This window comes from Tauraco erythrolophus, chromosome 3, assembly GCF_009769465.1.
Source record: "Tauraco erythrolophus isolate bTauEry1 chromosome 3, bTauEry1.pri, whole genome shotgun sequence".
In the NCBI taxonomy this organism is placed as follows: Eukaryota; Metazoa; Chordata; class Aves; order Musophagiformes; family Musophagidae; genus Tauraco; species Tauraco erythrolophus.
Genome location: NC_141467.1, coordinates 84,135,779 through 84,155,277, shown reverse-complemented (window position 1 = coordinate 84,155,277; position 19,499 = coordinate 84,135,779). Strand labels below are relative to the sequence as shown.

Here is a 19,499-nt window from a genome sequence, read left to right as displayed (position 1 = left end):
GCAGGATCTCAGACCTAGGTCTTTCAAGGAACATAGATGCTTATCTCTAGATGGCAAGAAGACACGGTGACTCACAGCTCACGGCTGAAAACGCTCTGAACGCCTAAGCCAATGGTATGATGGTATGTCACTAAATGCAAAGAGCTGAAGCAACCTTCTACACAATGGCTAAGATTTCAGAATTTTCCTCTGCTTTGGGAGAAACAAATTTGCTATTTTCCAAGAGTATCTGGTTTTAATTACTAAGCTGTAAGACATGCTGGCCTGCATTCACCTGCTCTTGCTGAAGCTGTCCTTGCTGTTCTGCTGGTTCACTGAACAGTGAAATATTTGCTAAGCAAGAGACAGAAAATGGCAATAGTCTGATATTCAAAGTTGAGATCTGGAAGCACAAAAAGATCTGAATTCTAAATGAATGGCTAAGTGTTGTCAGTGTTGTCTGTGTTGTCTACGTAAGGAAGTGTCTCACTCCGAATCCTTCTAGTCCTGTTCTGGAAGGTACCCAGCCCCTCCAAGGCAACATGATGCCTTCTAGATGTGTAATTGCTGCCCAAGTATCAGAGGACATTTTTCACTTCACCAAGTCCACAGAGTAGACTTCTTGGAATAAAGCACACATTAGTGTCCTTCAGACTCTATCCATTTAACAGGAGGGTCAGGAACTCCTGTAGGGTCCTTGCCTCCTTCCGACACAGCTCTGTACACCAGACCGCCAACACACCCATACCTGACGCTGCTGTCTTTCTTATTTGTAGATTTTCTCTGCTACTGAAAACTCCAATGCAGAATGTTCTGCAAACTCCTAACTTGTGTTTCCAGCCCTAATTCAAAACAAATTCAAACAGCACACTCAAAGGACCATCAGGGAGGGAGATAAGATTCCTGCTGAGTTCCAGATTTTTAATCTCAGAAATTTTGTAATTATTTTTAGAATTATAATTTTAACAACACAGATAAAGAAAATACAGTCCCTATTTTGTATTTATAAGAAGAGGAAATAATATTGTTATGAAACACAAAGTTTTTATGAAACAAGCATCCTGGGAAAAGCATACAGAGTTCTGGACCATAGTCTGTAAAGCCTCCTCCCTAAGAAGCCTGCGCTAGGACCCCAAGATCTTATTTCAGAAGGACCTCCTCCCTGGTGGTAAGTATTTCTCCGCTGAGCATTGAAACAGGGTAGGTAGAGATTGTAGTCTAGCAGACTCGTGTCTGGTGGATGGGATCCTGAAGTAATTGATTGAATCCCTCAGAGACTAAGCAGCAGCAGCCTCACTGTGTCGGGATTCCTGATCATACCTTCACCAGTAAAGAAATGCTGCCTGTATGTGTGTATACACACATTAAAAGAGGCACAGCATTCAAACGAGGATTAGTAGATAACAGAAATGACATTGGTTACTTGGGAGAGGTGCTTGTGTAGAAACACAGGTCAGAAACGCAGGTCTATCATGAATAATTCTTCACATAGCTATATCTAGAAGATGACACAGGAAAATACATGGTACTTACCACTGTGAGAATTTAGGTGCATTTCCAGAGCTCTTGCGTTCGAAAAACTTTTGGTGCACTGCGGGAAGGGGCAGACACTGGATATCTGCTGAGCACTGTCTTCGTTCTCCTCTGACAGCTGCGGACCCTCTCTTTGCCTCCCACTGCAGTAATACATGAGGTGGGCCTGCAGGTTCCGCTCGCTTCGATACCAAATGCCACAGGATTTGCAAGGGAATATGTCCTCTACAAGCAAACATAACCAGGTGCAGGTTAGCCACGGTGCACTCAGTGCCAACCAATTAACAAAGTTGGATTAATTCCCCTCACCTCCCCATTAAATGCATGCTTATTTAATAAAATACTGAAAACATAGCCAGGGGTTTATTAAAATGTCACTTTCAGGTGAGAAACTGAACGTGGAGAGAGTTGTTTCTTTCAAAAGGGGATTTTAAAAATAGTTACTAAAGAAAACAGCTAGAATATTTTGGCATGTAATTATTTAAAAAAATGAAATTAAATGAATTGTTTGTTGTGGATATGCAGTACTAATTCAAGAACTAAGGTATATTTTCAATGCATCACTACTAGGTGACATCTTTCAATTGTGCTTTTTCTTCTGCGTGCACAAGTCTTTCCAGCATCGGGCCTTGGAATTTTTGAGTGCTAATTGCAGATCGTTCTGAAGAATGTGTACTTTCAGAATGCTTATTACTGTAAAATCCTATTGCTCTGATATCCAGGAGACCAGACTAGATTATGCTTCCTTAAGACCCTACAGCATTGAGTGTAATATTAAACTAAGCAGAATGTTTATTCCTGAGTTCCTGTTCTTATTAATATTAGAAGTTAAAATTTCTCATGTACTTTTGTCGTCTTGTTTTTGTTAAATTGTTACTGTTCCGCTTTTCACTATGCAAACAGAATATTTGCTAAGAATAATGCCATTTTTCATTGTCTTCTATCCCAAAGTATCAGCACCGTCTCTGAGAGGAAGATGATGCAGAGGTTACACAGAATGCTTCTCAGTAGATATACTGATCATTTACTGAAGGCTACACACTTTACTCATGTGAAGAGTAATAATGAATACTGTGTATTAACGCAAAGCAGATACTTAGTTATTTATAACCTGTCAGAAGGATTCCTACACAGTACATGTTGTGTATCTGTCTCAGAAGGACAAAAGACCTGTTTGATCTTTCTGAAAGCTGAACTTGCCATCCTATCAGTTAGAATAAGGAAGAAATCCCAGCCCTTTAGGGTACATCTACACTAGTAAATTTAACAGTGACAGGGTTCAGACTAGACCACTAGAACTTCTAGTTTATGTTGTTAAATCATGAGAATGGTCCCTTACACAATTTTGCCTTAAGTCAACTAACACTTTCCCCATTCCTGCATGCAGTTTAGGAGTTACCAGTTATTCCCCGCAACTGGTCTGGACACTTCTTGCCTGTTTTTGAGACTAAGAGAGGATAAAATTATGAATGCAGCCAGACTGTGCCAGCTGATCTCAGGAGCAGAGAATGGGCAATTGCAGTCAACAGCAAAACACACCTTGGTCAACATCAAATCTTCCACTGACTTAAGAATGCAAAAAGCTGCTAGTGATTGCATGTAACTTGGTCTTGAAGAATGGTTGGCTGCTCTGAAAATATGGCATGTGTAGCTGATGACGTAATTCATCATCATTCATGACAATTTATGTTTAATTTCAAATATCAGTGTGTATAGGACAACTGCTCTGTTCCAATTCCTTTGGGTGAACAAAGTTGAAGACTCCAATCCATTGAAATGGATGAGCCTTTTATTTATTAAATATCTACAAATGCAGCCAAAATTTACATTGCTTAGTTTGTTTCTCTGACTGCATTGCTAATGCTTGTCTCTTTTTCTGCTCATGATTTGCATATAATATTTTCACCACTACCCGTTTCTATTTTTCCCTTTGCCACTGAATATTTGTGCATGAAATGAAGACACAAACATTTAATGGAGCAGTTAGTATTCCAGTATATACCGCTATTAAAACATTACTGATCCAGCTTGCACCATTTGAAATATTCATCTCATGTGAAAACTAACATTTCAGCATTTATTTTTGGCTTCAAATGGTTTAAAAAAGTTAAACCGTTGAGGTTTCCACAGAAGAGAAAGTCCAAAAGTAGTAATAGGAAATTCTGATATGGGCAACATGTCCAATTTGAATTCATTTGACTGCATTCCATCACAGAATTGAACTTTCTGATTATCTTAATGAATTTGACTTCGAGCCATATTTTTTTCCTATGGGCTAGATGGCCTGGACAGTCTGTAGCTCCAGTTATGCATGGTGAATATGTGACTCCCATTATGTGCCATGCAGAGGAAACGCATTTGAGGAGTTCTGCACAGTGAGAGGATGGAATTACAGAGAGAAAAACGTATAGGGATGAGATGTGAAACTACTACTCCCCTAAAGTGATGCAAAGTAGATAAAGGCTACTTGAAGTTAATGTTTTAATTCTCTGAAAGGAAAATATTTCCATTTGTGTCAACGGATAGTTTCCAAATATTTCAAGAGATTAATTCAGGAAATGAAATATTCAAGCTCAAGCTGAATGCAACAAAGGTGATACTCTAATTTTTATTTTTAAATAGAAAATGCTAGGAAACATTAAAAAAAAACCCTACAATACTTAATTTTTCTAGAAACTGACTTTTTTTTCAGAGATAGCAAGAGAATGGTTAAGAGATGTCTCACTACAAATCTAGAGGTGCATTCAGAACATTACTGGACTTACATCTAGCTTGAGACTTTACTGAAGAACCTGAAATTCACCAACTCAACAATGAAATGTGGCAACAGTCCTGTCTGGTCAGAGGCAGAGTCAGAACCAGGACGGAAAGTTCTGGATGGTGAGACCTGCTACTTTGGCAGCCTCCTGGAGTTAAGAGTACAGAGGTTACTCTGAGTTGTTGCTAAGCCTGTATAGCAAGAGCTGATGCACTGTAAACAGACTCCTTTTGGCAGCAGAAGCAGCAACAATCAGTGCAGCCTTCCAGGGCTCTGCGAAAGGCAGTGCTGGCAGCAAAGGTGTTTCCAGAAATTTGATGCTGTAGAAATCTGACTACTTTGCCAAAGCCTAGAGTTGGCCTTGTGTAGATTTGCACAAAAATACATCCTCAGCTGAAACATGCCGTGAAGGAGCCTCTGTCCTTTAGGCGAGGTGACTCTCTCTCTGGTGGCTCCATTGGCTCCATTGCAGCTGTTGGCTATAAACATTGGTCTGCCCTAACTGTGGTAACTTGTGGTCCCTTCGAGGGGCTTCTGACACCTTCTTTTGGAAAGGTCCTAATTGCAGGTTCTGTGAACATGTGTGTCAGCTCACAGCAGCCTCACTGCTGGGGTGAAGGTGAAAAGGAATGTGCTTAGCTAAAGGGCTTGAGGTTGCTGCCACGTCACTCTATGGAAGGGAGGACTTGGATGACTTGGACATTTTAAGGTTTATCTTTTAAAACAGACTAACGATAAATGTGTAGCTATCAAGACTGTTTACCTAGAAAACAAGCAATTACAAAAGAAAAAACAATAAAAGGAAAACACAGACTGTGCTACCACAGATATGTTAACTAGTCCTGCCTGAAGAGCTTGAAGATGGTGTAACTGTTCAAGACAAAGTGTTATTTGGTGTGAGCCTAAGTGGCTGGTCATGGGCTGGCATGTACAGTCACACCTGAAATACTGTGTTCAGTAGTTCACTATATCTAATTATAATACTTACAAACCATGGGAAGCATGGGGAAGGGCTCCAACACGGAGTCTAAATGGACAGGCTTACAAAGTGCTGAGAGCTAAGGATGTGCGACAGGTCTAAGCGATGACTGGTGAGGATGAAGGTAACAACTAACGTATTTGAAAAGTACTTAGAGAGGAGGATGAGGAACTAGGGCTGCATAAAGGTAAAAAGTATCAATAAGAAAAAGTTAAAGAAATGAAATTCAATATAAGGCGAATTGTCCCTGTTCAGGAACTGACTTATCATATACTCATCTCCCACCTCTCTAAAGACAACACTTAACTGCATGTTGTATTTTGTCTGTGATAGGGTCTATCGATGTCCGGAGGACACAAAAACATTCTTGGGTAGCCACATTGAATGGAGATACTACAATAAATCAGGGCTGTTATAAGGCATGATCTCCCCTGCATTTTGAAACAGCCACTGAAGACGTGTTCCTTCTTTCCATTGAGTATCACGAATTATTACCAGCAGCTGCAGCTGTAAGCAACAAGCTGACTTGAGCAGCAGAATCTGGACTTTGTGAGCTAACAAGCGTATTTTATCTACTTTTTTAACAGCTTGTGATCCTATTGCCTCTGGGAGTAGATCACAGAATCTCCACATGAGGGCAGGTCAGATACTCTGGGTGAGGGTCTTGCAGAGCCCAGCCGCCAAACTGCTCCTTGTCCTCCTTTAATGTCTGCCAGATCATCTGAGATGATGGGGGAACAAAAGCAGGCTTCGAGCTGTGGGTTTTAAGCCGTGTGGTTTCTGTGGTCTTGAATTCACTATCTCTGTATTAGCTCTTCATATGTGCCTTAAAGTACTGCTGTTTTAAAAAACTCCAGAGAATAGCATTCATCACTTACTGTTCACAATAGCCGTAGGCAAAATAGATGCCATTGCAGCTTGTTGAGGGAGCAATTGTATTGAGTCGAGCAGGCGTGCAGGATACATCCCTTCTGTGAGAGTCATCTGACTAGCAGCTTGCAGCCTTGAGTCAAAATCTACAACAAAGGCAATCAGCTCTTCGCCCTCTGAGATGGCCTTGGTCGTGGTACACCAAAGCTGCCCTCCTACAGGAAACATAAAAGCAGAAAGATTTAATTGATGACATCAGATTCCAGAACTTAAAACATCAGTGCCATATCTTCACACTCTTTTTTAAAATTTCGATGGCTTGCTCAAGGTAAAGAGGCAAATAATTTTTACTTTTACTGTCTTCCTTCTATAAACATAGGAATTTTCAATGTATAAAGATAGTAATTTGGGGATACTTTTCGTAACTATTTGTGGCATGAATATTCATTTTAATTTTTCAATTTGTCTCCTAAAAGGCAAGTGTTAGGAAAACCAAGATATAGGTGAAAATATTCTATACGGCATTTTTCTCATCATTACTTTTCACCAAACTTCCTGTACATTTTTTCTTAACTCCAAGTCTGTTTCATTTTGAATACCAAATCACAGCACAATAAAACCAAACAGCTGCAAGAAAGAAATCATATTTCCTCTTAAGGGCGTTCTTCCCCTCCCTTATGTTTGCCACCCTCTTTCTCTAAAAAATCTTCCCTTATGTAATATTCTTTGTAACATGACTGCTTTATCTCTGCTTACACTGACTGAACTTCCTGAAAAGAAGATATGCCAAAGATCTGTTTCATAAAGGCTTATTCAAATAAAGGTTTGTTTAAAAGGGGGGGGGAGGTGGAAGAACTTTCGTCAAACAGTGAGATACACTATAGCACTGTGCTGCAGATGTCACGTGTAGTGCATTAAAAAGAAAATTAACTATGCGAGTACATCTACTAATGTATGTGAATGCGATAGTGAATGCTCATTTATTTAACATGTTTAGACAGGCAAAGCACTTATATTGTGTTATCTACACTCTCAGGCCTAGATACATATCCAATACAGTTATGCCTGAAATAATGTTGCATACTTTATATGTTATAAAGCTTTTTTTTTCCTCAGGTTTTGTATATATAGAAAAAGCTATATGTTGTATTCATTAGGCAAGCAAAAACTGTACTCGTTTTGATAAGTAATATTGCTGTGTTTATCTTTCGGCATAACTGCCTTTTCAACTGCACTTCATTTTTTTCCCCTCAAAGAGATTATAGTTTTAAAACAACTTGTTGCAAAAATCTGGTAGAGGAGATAACAACAGTGTATGATATGCCACAGCTAAATGGAAGAATTAGGACATTGTTTTAGAGAAATCTTGGACAATTAATTAAACCAGTCTATTAGCTTTCAAAGATGAGCAAACAAAACAGCATCGGTGACAATGTGTTTCGGTGGAAAAATAAAGCTAAGCTTCCAGACCTCAAAGTGGTGTAAAAGTTTCAAAGCAGAAAAGTGTCTTTGTATTCACCCCTCGGTAGTACAGCAGTTGAAGGTGGCTCCAAAGTTTACAAACAATTTACTGTGATGGGACTAAAGCATTCTAAGGTTTACTACTCTCCAAAATTACAGCATTAAATGGTGCAAATCTGAGTAATTTCCTCTAGACAATAAGAAGATGATATGTGAAGATAGTGCCATAAATGTCTACAAATGCAGAATCCTAATGTCAAAGCAGGAATTCAAACATTTGAAGGGCGCAGTCTGACTTACTGTCTGACTTAAGCCAGGAGTAAACATACAGAAGCCTTGAGAACTAAACTGGTATAAAACCTGTTCAAGACAGAATCCGACTGAATTCTTAAGTGTACTTAATTACTCTCGTAGATAAACACACATGATGCACACGCTGCAATGTGAGAACCTGAAACTAGGTACACTCCCTGCAAACACCACACAGGTCATTTTCTGGGAGGAACAGGGCTTCCATTATTAACATGCGCTTCTATTTTATTTATATACAGAAGATGTAATAATCAACCAACATGTTTTGGTACATTTTAATATAGAATAAGAGCTCTTTGTAGACTGTATTATTTACTGGATTTCTTAATAAAATAAAAATGAGTCACTGCAGAAGAACCAACTGAGATTTCCTCTATCCCAGCAAACATCTTGACATGCTGTACTCTTGGGGAAAAAAAAAAAAAAAAAAGTGTAGTTGATTACTGGGTCTCCAGCTGCAATCAGTCTGGATCAGCTAAAAGGCTGACTCAGTCTCCTGGTGTTAGAGCTCCTCAGGGTGTTGACTCCTGTCCAGCAGCAGATTAAATTCGGACAGCTGAAGCGAGCAGCGACCTCGGCTGCCCGCTCCACCCCGCTCCTGGATGCTGTCACACCTACGGCAGGCACAGCCGAGCGGGGTGGGTGACAGCTTTGGAAGCTCAACAATCTCTAGCTTGGCTTATTAAAGGAAACCAGAACTATAGCAGTTTAATCCACTCCTGCATTTGAATACAAACCTTCAGGCCGGCAGGATTCAGATCCAAGACCTACGTTACTATTTTGTTTTCTTTCATCCCAGTCTACAGAAAATGAGGCATTTAAGTGATCATGACATATATATCCACATTTTCATCAGTATATGACAATGTGTTAAGTTAAATCCCCAGACGAACTCCCAAATTACACCTTCTTCCAGCCACTGGAAACGCAGCGTACCATCTCTGCAGCAGTATTCGCCCACAGGGACAGGACACAGAACAGGCCCCTCTTGTCCCCTTCCATGCTTGGTTACATGGGGTAAGGCAATAGCTGCTGTTTTCAAAGATGCAAATGACTTTATTCCCCTTAATATTGTGAATGTAAATATGCTGGCCTTCATGCACAGTGGGAAAACAGTGGAAGAGAAGTCTTCTTCAGCCTTCAACTGCAGTCAGGAAAATGGAGTGCTGAGAACCTGGCAGAGGCTTCCAAATTTAATAGGAAGTTCCAATCATGATTGTCAGATAAATTATTATTATGTCTAGACACCCTTGTCAGGCTTCCACACAGGTGGTCGTTACAAACCAGGAAAAATGTTCTTACTTCCCACAAACATTTCTACAAGCTAAGATACGAGTGACATACACACAGTAATTTCTCCAGGGCACAACATCTTCTCATAAAGCAAAGGGCAGCGTTAACGACAGATTTTCGAAAGGATAATAAGGATGTCTTTAAATAGTCTTTGACAAGTACCGGTGGCAATGGAGAAGGAGACAGGAAGATGTTTGCTTGAAATATTTGAAAGACATGAAGATTTCCTAAAGAAATGTAAAGGCCTTTCATTTGGATGAGATGAAGTTCTGACTAAGCCGGCCAGAAATTTTTTAACCACCTATTCATTTTGTCAGAAAAAAACTTATGAGGGTGAAATAACTCTAACAAAGCTTTACCAGGCCAAGTTTCGCAGTCCAAAGACAGACGCAGTCATCAAAAGAAGAGAAAGGAATCATGTCCAGATAAGCTCTAATAGGGAAGACTGAGAGTGCCTCTGAAATGAAGTCATGGTTATACAACTTGGTTAGAAGGCAAAACAATGGTAGAATGATGATTTTGGCCCTCTTCTCACCTGTAATGAGCAGACTGGTCATCCATTTATACAGAAAAGGATCTTACTGGTTTAACATGGTGGGCTAAGAAAAGTCATACTCTTGTTCCAGTGCAGAAGGGAAGTTTTTGAAATGTCAGAAGGCTTTGTGACATTGGAAAGCTGTTTCTCTACAAGTCTAGTTCTGACTCTCTGAAATTGAAAATAAGCTTCTTGAGTCTGCAATATATTGTTCTATATATGTGGTTAAATCAAAGAAATTTATGTGATATATAATATATACAAGTCAAGCAGAAGAATAGAATAAAAATATCTGTAAACACTATGTATTTATTTGAATTCTTTTTCTAGCTTACATTGCAAGGATTTAGAAATGCTCATTTAATCATCAAAAGTTGGTAAAGTTAAAGAATATCACGTTGTGCAAACTAGAGCAAAAAATTACATTCCAATTGCATTGGCATGAGTTCTTAATCTAATGACATCAGGCACTGAAGCAGCTATCTGATACCTTTAGAGTTTCCACCAAATAGAAAGGTTATTTCAGGATTCTCTTCTTTGTCTGCATCTTTCACTGCAAATATTTCTGCTGCTTGAAAAAAACGCAACACCCTTAAACAACAAAAAAAAACCCACCAAACCAACCAACTTTCTATTGGAAAAAGTAAGGTCCTGATGTCCCTGAAACACTGTGGACTTACTGTTCTTTGTAATGTTTATGATCAAGATTTGTGTGCAAACAGATCTGGTTCCTAACAGGAAGCTTATAAATCATACTCATAATTGCTGTCAAAACTGCAGCGGAGTGTACTGCAAGTTTCGATAATAAAGAATAGAGTCACAGTTCAAACTTGATTACATTTTGGAAATTCATGCTGCTCTTACAAGAATCAGTGGTCTTAAATATCTTCTTCTCCTGCCAAATTTTTCACTTGCACTTTTTATTATTTATGAAATCAGTGTCTGCACAATGTCATGCAGACCTCTGCTGATAAACTCTAATTAAGATTAAGACAAGCCTTTTGGAAAGGATCCCATCATTAGCAAACATGATAAACACAAAAATACTCCCTACTTGTCAACCAGGAGCAATTCAGTAACCTAACAGTATTATCTGTTGCTAGGCTACAGAGCTGACAAAGCTTCAATTATATTGTATGGCCATACCTATAGAATACTGTATAAGCAAAATGTATCTAATATAAAAGCATTTAACTTCATCCATGCTATCTGTAATTCATGGCTTCTTTCAATGGCAAAAATCAGGTTAATAATTACATAGCATGCTGGAAAAATCTTAGTGATGTGTCATGTTTGCACAATTTTTTCTAATTTATCTCTATGACTGATAGACATTTGCTTTGTAAAAATAAGAAAATGCAAGCAGTGGGATGCTGTAAACCACAAGCGCAACTACAGCTGGGCTCATCAAGATATGGAACCACACAGTATAAAAAATATATAGTAAATTGAACCAATTAAATCATATTTAGATGCGGTAATGCTCTATCTTCTGTATTCAGAATCAGGAGTACTGTGGTGATAAATATGCACGCTAATACAAAACTTTATATGTAGGCCAGACAACTAAAATACAAGAGAAACTTGCTTTTTTTTTTTTTAACAAAAAAAAAGCCCTTCATTATTTCCTTCTATGTTTGGATTTTTTTTCAAGTAAAGCGACCTCTATTATCCTATTTGGAATCAGCAATTTACTCTGAAGTTTTAACTAAAGCAATGGCCCTTCACCCGTTTTGATTCTCAGAATCTTGTAACACTTGCAGGCAAGACAGATTCCAGCACAGCGAGCCTTCTGATGGTGGGCTTCTTTCTTTTCCACTTATTTTTTGCAGACCTTAAGGAGTGATCATTTGGGGTCTGTAGGTCAGAGTCTGAAAAAAAAAAATACTTAAGGCCAGACTCCCCTATTAACTTCACTGGGAGAAAAGAGCTTCAAAATGGAGTCTCGTGATTCATACTGTTGCTTTTAGGAGAAGTGACTTAAGAAAGCAAGTAACTAAAAATGACCTTTCCGTTGAATACAGCTGTTTCATGGAAGAAAGTGCAGCTATTTTCTCACAGATGAAGAAACATAATGACAATATAAACATATATTCAAAGGCAGCCTCAGTTTTCCTGTCTTTAGTATCAGCTGGTTCTCCTTGCTGAACCGTTTAAGTCTAGTTTTTTGACTCAGAAGTGGCATACACCTTTCACAGAACTTTAGGAAACCAATGGCAATTTCTATTAAAACCAATTTTGAGTGCCAGTTAATTTGGAAGTATTACTTTCGTGTAGTAAAATCTGTGCTTACTGGACTTAATTGTGTTGCTGCAATAACATAATAGCCCATTTCCTGTACACACATCTTTTTGCAAGAAGGGTCAAAAGACTATCAGAATTTATTTAAACAACAGACTGTTACTCTTAGCAACTTCCACGCACCATCAACTGAATTAAACCTTCCTCTCCCAATGAAATATTCCAATTTGCAAAAAATGATGCTTTTTAGTAATGGTAATGGGGGTTGGAGTTAATTTATTATCTTCCCTCCTTTGTTGCACAGGTTAAGCATTTAAGGAGAATTTGCACATCACAATAGGATGGGATCTTCATATTTGGGTTCCTCCTGCTTCTTACCCATGGGGTTGTGACGACTCAGCACAATGAGTGCCATTCCAGTGTGGCACAAGTTACTGGGCAGATCTCTAATTTTTGACATGAACAAAGTACATATATCTATATGTAGACACATTGTTTAATAAAAATTATAATTAATTCAAATCCAATACTGTTGAAAATTTTGACAGTAGAGTGGTACAAGGAACAGAACTTATAAATTATGTGTGCCCCTTCTTTGAAAAATGCTTTGGAGGTTTCTTTGTGCATTGGCAAATACAGTAGGAATATGAGGTATTGTGTGGATCCTCCTGCACAGCACCTGATAAAAGAATAAAGAGCTGTGACATATTCTTAAAACAATAGAGGAATTAAAGAGAAACAATGGGCCAGCTGCTTCATTAATACAATCAAAAGAGAGCCCAGCACAGAGGAGTCCAGATAATTAAGCACTACTCTTTTAGACCTTTTTTCTATAATAAAATTGCTAAAAATTTATTAACTACTTCATAGTTGTTAGATAGATCTAGGTACTTGTTTATTTAGGTTGATTAATGCCTTTTCAGTATTCTACAACATGCCAACTCATGGTTCATACAAGTTTTTGAATAAAATAATGTAAGAATAAGTGATATGGATCTGTGGTATATACAGCAATAAATCAAAAGCATTTTGTGAACACTCTTTCCAGTTGCTAAATAATTCTTCGCATTTTTCACATGCGTAGACAAAATACATACTTTGCACAGCATTTTTGCTATTCATGTGCTTTAATGCTGGGATTCCAACCACCTCTGTGAAGTGTCTCAAAAATCACCCCTGCAAACTCAGGTATCTCAAACTCTCACAAAAAATAGTTTTAGTGCTACATTAAGATTAATGAGATGATTTCCTCGCATCTTCTATCATTTTTCCTTGTTTACTGATCAAAGGAGATTGCCAAAAGATACTTGACCTTTAATTTTAAGTAAACCACTTCATACTATAAGGCTGCAGCATACTGACTGCAAAAAAATGTAAAATCTATTATACTATATAAAATTAGACCAATGCAGTGGACAAACCTGTTGCCACTTTCACTATTACCTTTATGTTCAGCATAAAATATGGAGCCTGCTTCGTTTTTAACTCACTGAACAAACTGCAAAATAAAGGAATTGTAATGATATTTTTTCAGAACAAAACAACAGAAGAATACTCAGCTTAAAGGCACTAGCCAAACTGAAGGCGGCGGCTTTAAAATCCTTGCATTTTGAGATATAAAATGTCTGACCAGAAAGAGGGAAGACAAATACTCCTTCCAAATAATCGCTCTTACTCCTGCACCTGAGTCAACCAGAGCTTTGGGCCTGACTTCAGCTTAGTCATATGCCAACCGCTGACAGTGGTTTTATCTGAACAGATGATTTTGTAGTTAAAACTGTCAGGCATTATACAGATGATAAAAAGAAAAATATCAGAGGAACTTGCCAGTCCTAGGGAAGTGAACTCCCAAACCTGGCATCTGTGTGTCGGTGTGAGGGGCAGGGCTTTCCCTTGCTGCAGTACGACTACTGCTAACAGCAGGATCTGTTCTGCAGCAGCCCTCGAATTAATGCTGCAAAAAGCTTCACCAGCTGAACTCCAAATGAAGCACACAGTTTCTGAAGTGCAGGGAGTACAACAAACACTTAGATTCAACCTTCTGTTTTTGCCTGCCTGCTTTTTGTTAGTTTGAGGATTTCTATTTGTTTCCTCCAATTAAACATCCGGGTGTAACACTCAACAGAGTTCTGTTAGGTAAAGAGGCAAAATAGATTAGTGCTCAGAAAATATTCACAGGAAAATAATGTGGTAATTTTATTTGCCATTTTCCCCCCTGATAGAGCTGTCACAGCTTATTTACCACAGGGGGAGACAGTTAAACCCATATCCTTAGAAGTCCTATGCATTTAAGAGGCTTATATATCTCTTCTGGGACCCTCGTTCAAATCCTGGGCTAATCAGAGTGAATACATATCTTTCTATTAGATGGCTCTAAAAAGTCTTAGGTGATATCAGTTCCTGGTGGACGACAGTCCACAGCGTAAAACTATTAAATGTTTGGCACAAACGGCAATACTTACGAATGAAGCTGAAAACTGTAATATCCTCCCACATCACAAGAAGTTAAGTCTGCTGCTCAGAGGTTGAAATTAAAGCCTGCCACAAATGCTAAACCTGTTATATTTCCTTAATTCAGCATAAACTTAAACAAGGAAGCCGAAGGAGTTCTTTCACAAGTTTAGCCATCTCTTCCTTTTTTTTTTCCCTTTTCTTTCCAAATTCCTCTGTTTTGAATGGAGTGCTACATCTTTTTTTTACATTTGAATTGAGTCTCACTTGAGCGTTATTTCAGAATTTACTAATCCTTCAGAAAGCAAATGATAAACAGCTTGAAAAAAACACAATAAACCCTTGCTGACATTGCCACATTGCACTCCCATCACCACTGCAAAGGAGCTAGGATTTATTGTTGCAGCAAACTCATCTCCTCTTCTACTTTTCACACCATCAGTGAATGGGCATTCCCCAAAGAGCTTCCCAGGAGACATTCCCAGGTGAATCCCACTGCTTCGCCCAGCTTTTGTGGATGCACCAGGTTTGAGAGAGAGAGAAAACGGATGGCTGAAATCAACTACTCTGAAGCAGGGCTTTGGATACACACATTCCTACAATCCCTGCTTCCCTAACAGCACAGCTGTAAGGCGACCTTTTTGCAGCCTTACAAACACAACCACGCCTGTGGATTGTATTTCCAGAGTTATTTTGTGAGACTGGAGTGTATGAAAAAAGGAGGTGATTAAATGAGACAATAGACACGCTTTAATGGCACCTCTTTCTTACAGGGGAAGCAGAGTACGCTACATCTTATCAATGGATTTGCTGCTGTCTTGCACCTGCTACTGTAGGGCTCATTTCTTGCCCCTGGGCAAACGCAGTGAATGGCAAAAGTACCTGAGTGGGAGGAAGGATTATATAGAGGGAGCTGGATTGATAAGTTCTATTTGTAAAGGAAATAAACACATTAAATAGAAGGACAAATGGGGAAGTTATAGAATGGCAAAACCAAAGCAAGAAATAATCATTGGCTACAAGATCTGGTTGCTTATTCAATACAGGGCCCATGCTCCAGAAGAAGCTCCAGGCTGTGTGTGAAACAAAAGCCACCTTTTATAATGAACAGAAGCTGGAGCATTTAGTTGTGTGCTCTTGTAACTCTGAGACAACAGCTTCTATTATTGCTGGTTGTCTTGGACCTTTCCTCATGTTAACGTTCAGCTCACAGGTTGAAGTTCAGGAACTAGTTTACCTCAGCTATAACAACCATGGAAGCAAAGTAGCACTTATTGAGTAGAAAAAAAATAATCTTGCTCCCACTTAAGCCATTAAAACATTTTAAGTTAGCTGCAGTGGGAATGAGACTCTGTGACAAATCAGTGGCTCTCTTACTAAACAAACAACTAAGTAAAAGGCATTAAAAGTCGATTTGCACGTTTAATATGTTCTAAAATATATATGTCATAGAAGCTACAACAAGCATCTAACCCAGGCTTTCCTATTTAAAAAGTACCTCATTTAAAAACCACAACCACCACACACACACACACACACACAAAACCCACACCAAAGCCCCAGATTTCCTCCAGATGTGTTAAGTACACATGGTTAAGGCAGGTATTACAGTTTTGCCTTTTCAAGTAGAAGCTTCAAGTAAAAAGGACTGAAAACTTGTGACAATCAAAAGCACTTCCACCTTCCAAGCTATATCCAATGTCCAAAGTAAACAAGCATTGTAAACCACTGCCAGTCTACCGTTTAGTTCATCTAATAAGAGAGACTGTTAACAGCAGAAAGCAAATCCTGTAATGGTAACAGCAAGACTGAGCTACTTCTGGTCACAATTGCAATTAAAAAAAAAAAAAGATTATGAATGAGCAAATAGTTAAGACTCTTGCTGTACACACTAACATGGATTAGCAATTAAAAAGGATTCTGTACTTGATGATTTCTTCCAAAACAGGCTTAACAAGAAATAACAGTTTACTGAGCATCACACAGGTGCATAGGAACTGCCATTCTGCCTGCCTGGTCAGCATGATTTCTAAATGGCCAGGAAAGAAGTGACTGTATACCCAAAGGCAAGCTGTCAAAATTCAGGCTGCAGCTGATAAACTGATTACAAAGCTGCTTAAGACTTTGCTTGTAAACAAAAGCATTTATCAACTAATAATTTGCAATAAACTGATGTAACTCCCAGCTGAGCCCCAAACTGTAATTGTCTTTACCATCTGCCTATTAAAATACCATTCTTCATCACCAAGCAGGAGCAGAAGGGAGAGAATCTCCAACAACTACATAACTTGCATGCTTATAAATAATCTGTGAGCATTTCACACTTTCATTATGATTGCCAGGTTTTGTAGACTTCATTTTCTCCTTTTGAGAGGCAAAGAGGTACTGTAAAGTGGCAGAAAAGAAATTAATAAATACTGCCTGGTGCAAGAAAAAAATCATGTAAGTTCATCGTACTCTGCAGTTTCTTAATTTTTTTCTCTTTTTGCTACTCCACAGGAATATCATGATGGAAGCCCCCTCAAGCACAACTTTGCAGATTAAACTCTCAATTTCTTTTCAACTTGTCAGTTTTCATTACCTTTCTTTCTTATGCATTCACTTCTTACAGCTGCCTCAATGGGAAGCCAGTTAAAGCATGCTGGCTCCCCAGGGGAGAGTCTGCCGGGGTTTGAGGGATTCTGCAGACTCCGCGGACCTCTACAGGGTCACCCTTAAGAGCATTTTGCCTATCGTGTTGAGAGACTCTCTGAAAATTAAGTCAATGTACAGGCTTTTATTTTCTAGCTATTGACAGCCTTAGTCCTGAGAAAGGTTGTAGAGTTTAGACAAAGTTCAAAATCAACCAATTCAGATGCTCTAAAGCTGACACACCCCGAAGGAAGAATCACTTTGTTAAATGCCTAAAATATTCAAATATGATGGGGAGAAAACAGGAGAATTGATACCGTGCAGAGAATGGCAGCCCCTCAAGACGTGTCCGCATTAAAAATTGAATTTAACAGAGAATTGCTCTATGATTTAGTGCAATGCACTCGACCAAATATTTCTGCAGTCTGCACTCTCAGCCACCCACCGTTCCAAACGCAAGGCTGTGACCAAAGACCTACAACTAGTTTACCTCTTCAGAAATTTCCGTACAAATTGCACAGATGCTTTAAATGCAGCTTGATTTCTCATTGACTGTCCAGATTCAGGCTAAAATGGTCTGTTTAGCTAAGTGAGGATTTTCATGTGTACGGAAAACAATTCAGGTCATCACTAGAAGGAAAATGAGGATCTAAAAGAAAAGGAGGAAGATTCCTCCTGTTAATTGATTGTTGGCCTGTTAATTGTATTGAAATGTAAGAAATTAAAGGACGATCCTGTCACCCATGCTCACAGAAACAGTATTATTTCCTTTGGCGATAATCTTTCCCTACCTCATAGTGCCTTTGTCTGACCCTTTGTTACTATTAGCGTTGACTACAGAACACCACTCCATTACCAAGAATTAAAAAAAAAATAAATCAAACCTCAAGACAGTTTGGGTCCTATGGACTTAAATTTTTAAGATACATTCCACTCAAGACAATTATGCTTGTAAACTAAGGGAATTTTACATGTATACAATTACATATGCTCATGAATACACTTGCTGAACTGGGTACTCTAGTTTGTATCCATTGTACTGGCGCAGGATCCAAACAGGGGTGAAATAGAGGGAAAAGAGAAAAACAGCATGCATGGATACAGAAAACATATGTATGAAAATTTAATTTTTTTACGAATGTTGTAAAGAAAAAAATTTTTAAACACTAAGACATGGTGATGAAAGACACCTTTCAAACCTCTGTAGTTAAAACTCATCATATAAATGATATAAGAAATACAAACTTCAAATTTGGTAGAGTGAGACCCTTAGCATGATAATGCTAAGTTATGTCATAAAGATAAGAGCCACAGTTTTAAAGACTTATGTAACAATAACTTTTTAAAAATACGGTCATAGGAAAATAATCAGAAAAGATAGGAAAAGACTAAGCTGTAATTTGTAATTTCTTGTAGTTGTCACACAAAAGGTGACGTTAAAACAAATTACCATTGAAACATTACTTGTAATAGATGCTCGTATTTCTCAACTTCCTTAAAAATCACAATGTGACAATTATGCAAATGAAACACATCCGAACATACGATCGACACAGCAGAGATGTTCTGTGAGAAAACAGGGACACTTTGCAAATGTGTGCCTTACGCTATCTGTTACATCCCTTTGCGTGTATGATACGTGAATTTAAGCGAAGAGCCCAAGTCGCCAAGTAACCACACAGGATTAACTATTTAATGAGGCAATTTCGTGCCATTTTTTAGTGTTTTCTTTCACATGCTGAGCCAAGCTGGAAGCAGGGCACGACTCCCACTCCACCTCAGTACCGAGGCACCGACCACCCCCGTGGGCTCCCATCGCGCCTTCCCGCGCCTTCCCGGTGCGCCGCCCGCCCCGCCCCGCCCGCAGCGCCCCTGGCGGGAGCGCCCCGGCAGCTCCCGCGGCGCCGCCAGCGCCGCCCCGCCGCCAGCAGATGGCGCTGCCGCCCCGCCGCCGCCGCCGCCGCGCGGGGGGAGGCGGGGCGGGGGGGGCGGGGGTAGAGGCCGGCGCCGTTATTTATTTAATTTTACACAAGGCTGCACATCGCGCCACCGGGGCTGATAAAGCGGGGAGGTGTCGGGAAGTTTGATTGAACCCTTTCCGCGCGGCCCTCTCGTGCCTGCTGCTTTCCTGACGGGCGCCCCGTGCTTCTCATGTCGCGACAGAGCGAGATGCGTTTCGCTCCCGCGACGGAGAGTGAGGGGGTGCGATGGTGACGGGGCACGGCTCTGCCCCGGTCACGCGGGGGAGATGTCCCCCTTTTACGTGCGCCCACTGGCAGCAGCGAAGGAGATTCAAATGAAGTGCTGGATCGATGTGCCCAACAAACAATACCTTTTAAAATTTTCTCGGCTCATTTAAGGAGATATTTAGGGAATATTTATCTCCTCCTAAGTATCATACCTCTATGCTCTTAAAATAGCATAGAAGCCCAACAGGGTTTGACCTGTGGATCAGC

General features: G+C 39.5%; 1 protein-coding gene across 2 annotated transcripts in view; it reads right to left on the bottom strand.

The window, feature by feature from the left end:
• The window catches only part of ZFPM2 (zinc finger protein, FOG family member 2), a 249,331-nt gene that overhangs the window by 4,100 nt on the left and 225,732 nt on the right, over positions 1 to 19,499 (bottom strand). For both annotated transcript variants that reach the window (XM_086609511.1, XM_086609512.1), the window contains 2 exons: positions 6,128 to 6,334; positions 1,513 to 1,737 (listed from right to left, as the gene is read on the bottom strand). In XM_086609511.1, the coding sequence (XP_086465637.1) occupies positions 1,513 to 1,737; positions 6,128 to 6,334 (432 nt within the window). The remainder of the gene's footprint in view (positions 1 to 1,512; positions 1,738 to 6,127; positions 6,335 to 19,499) is intronic.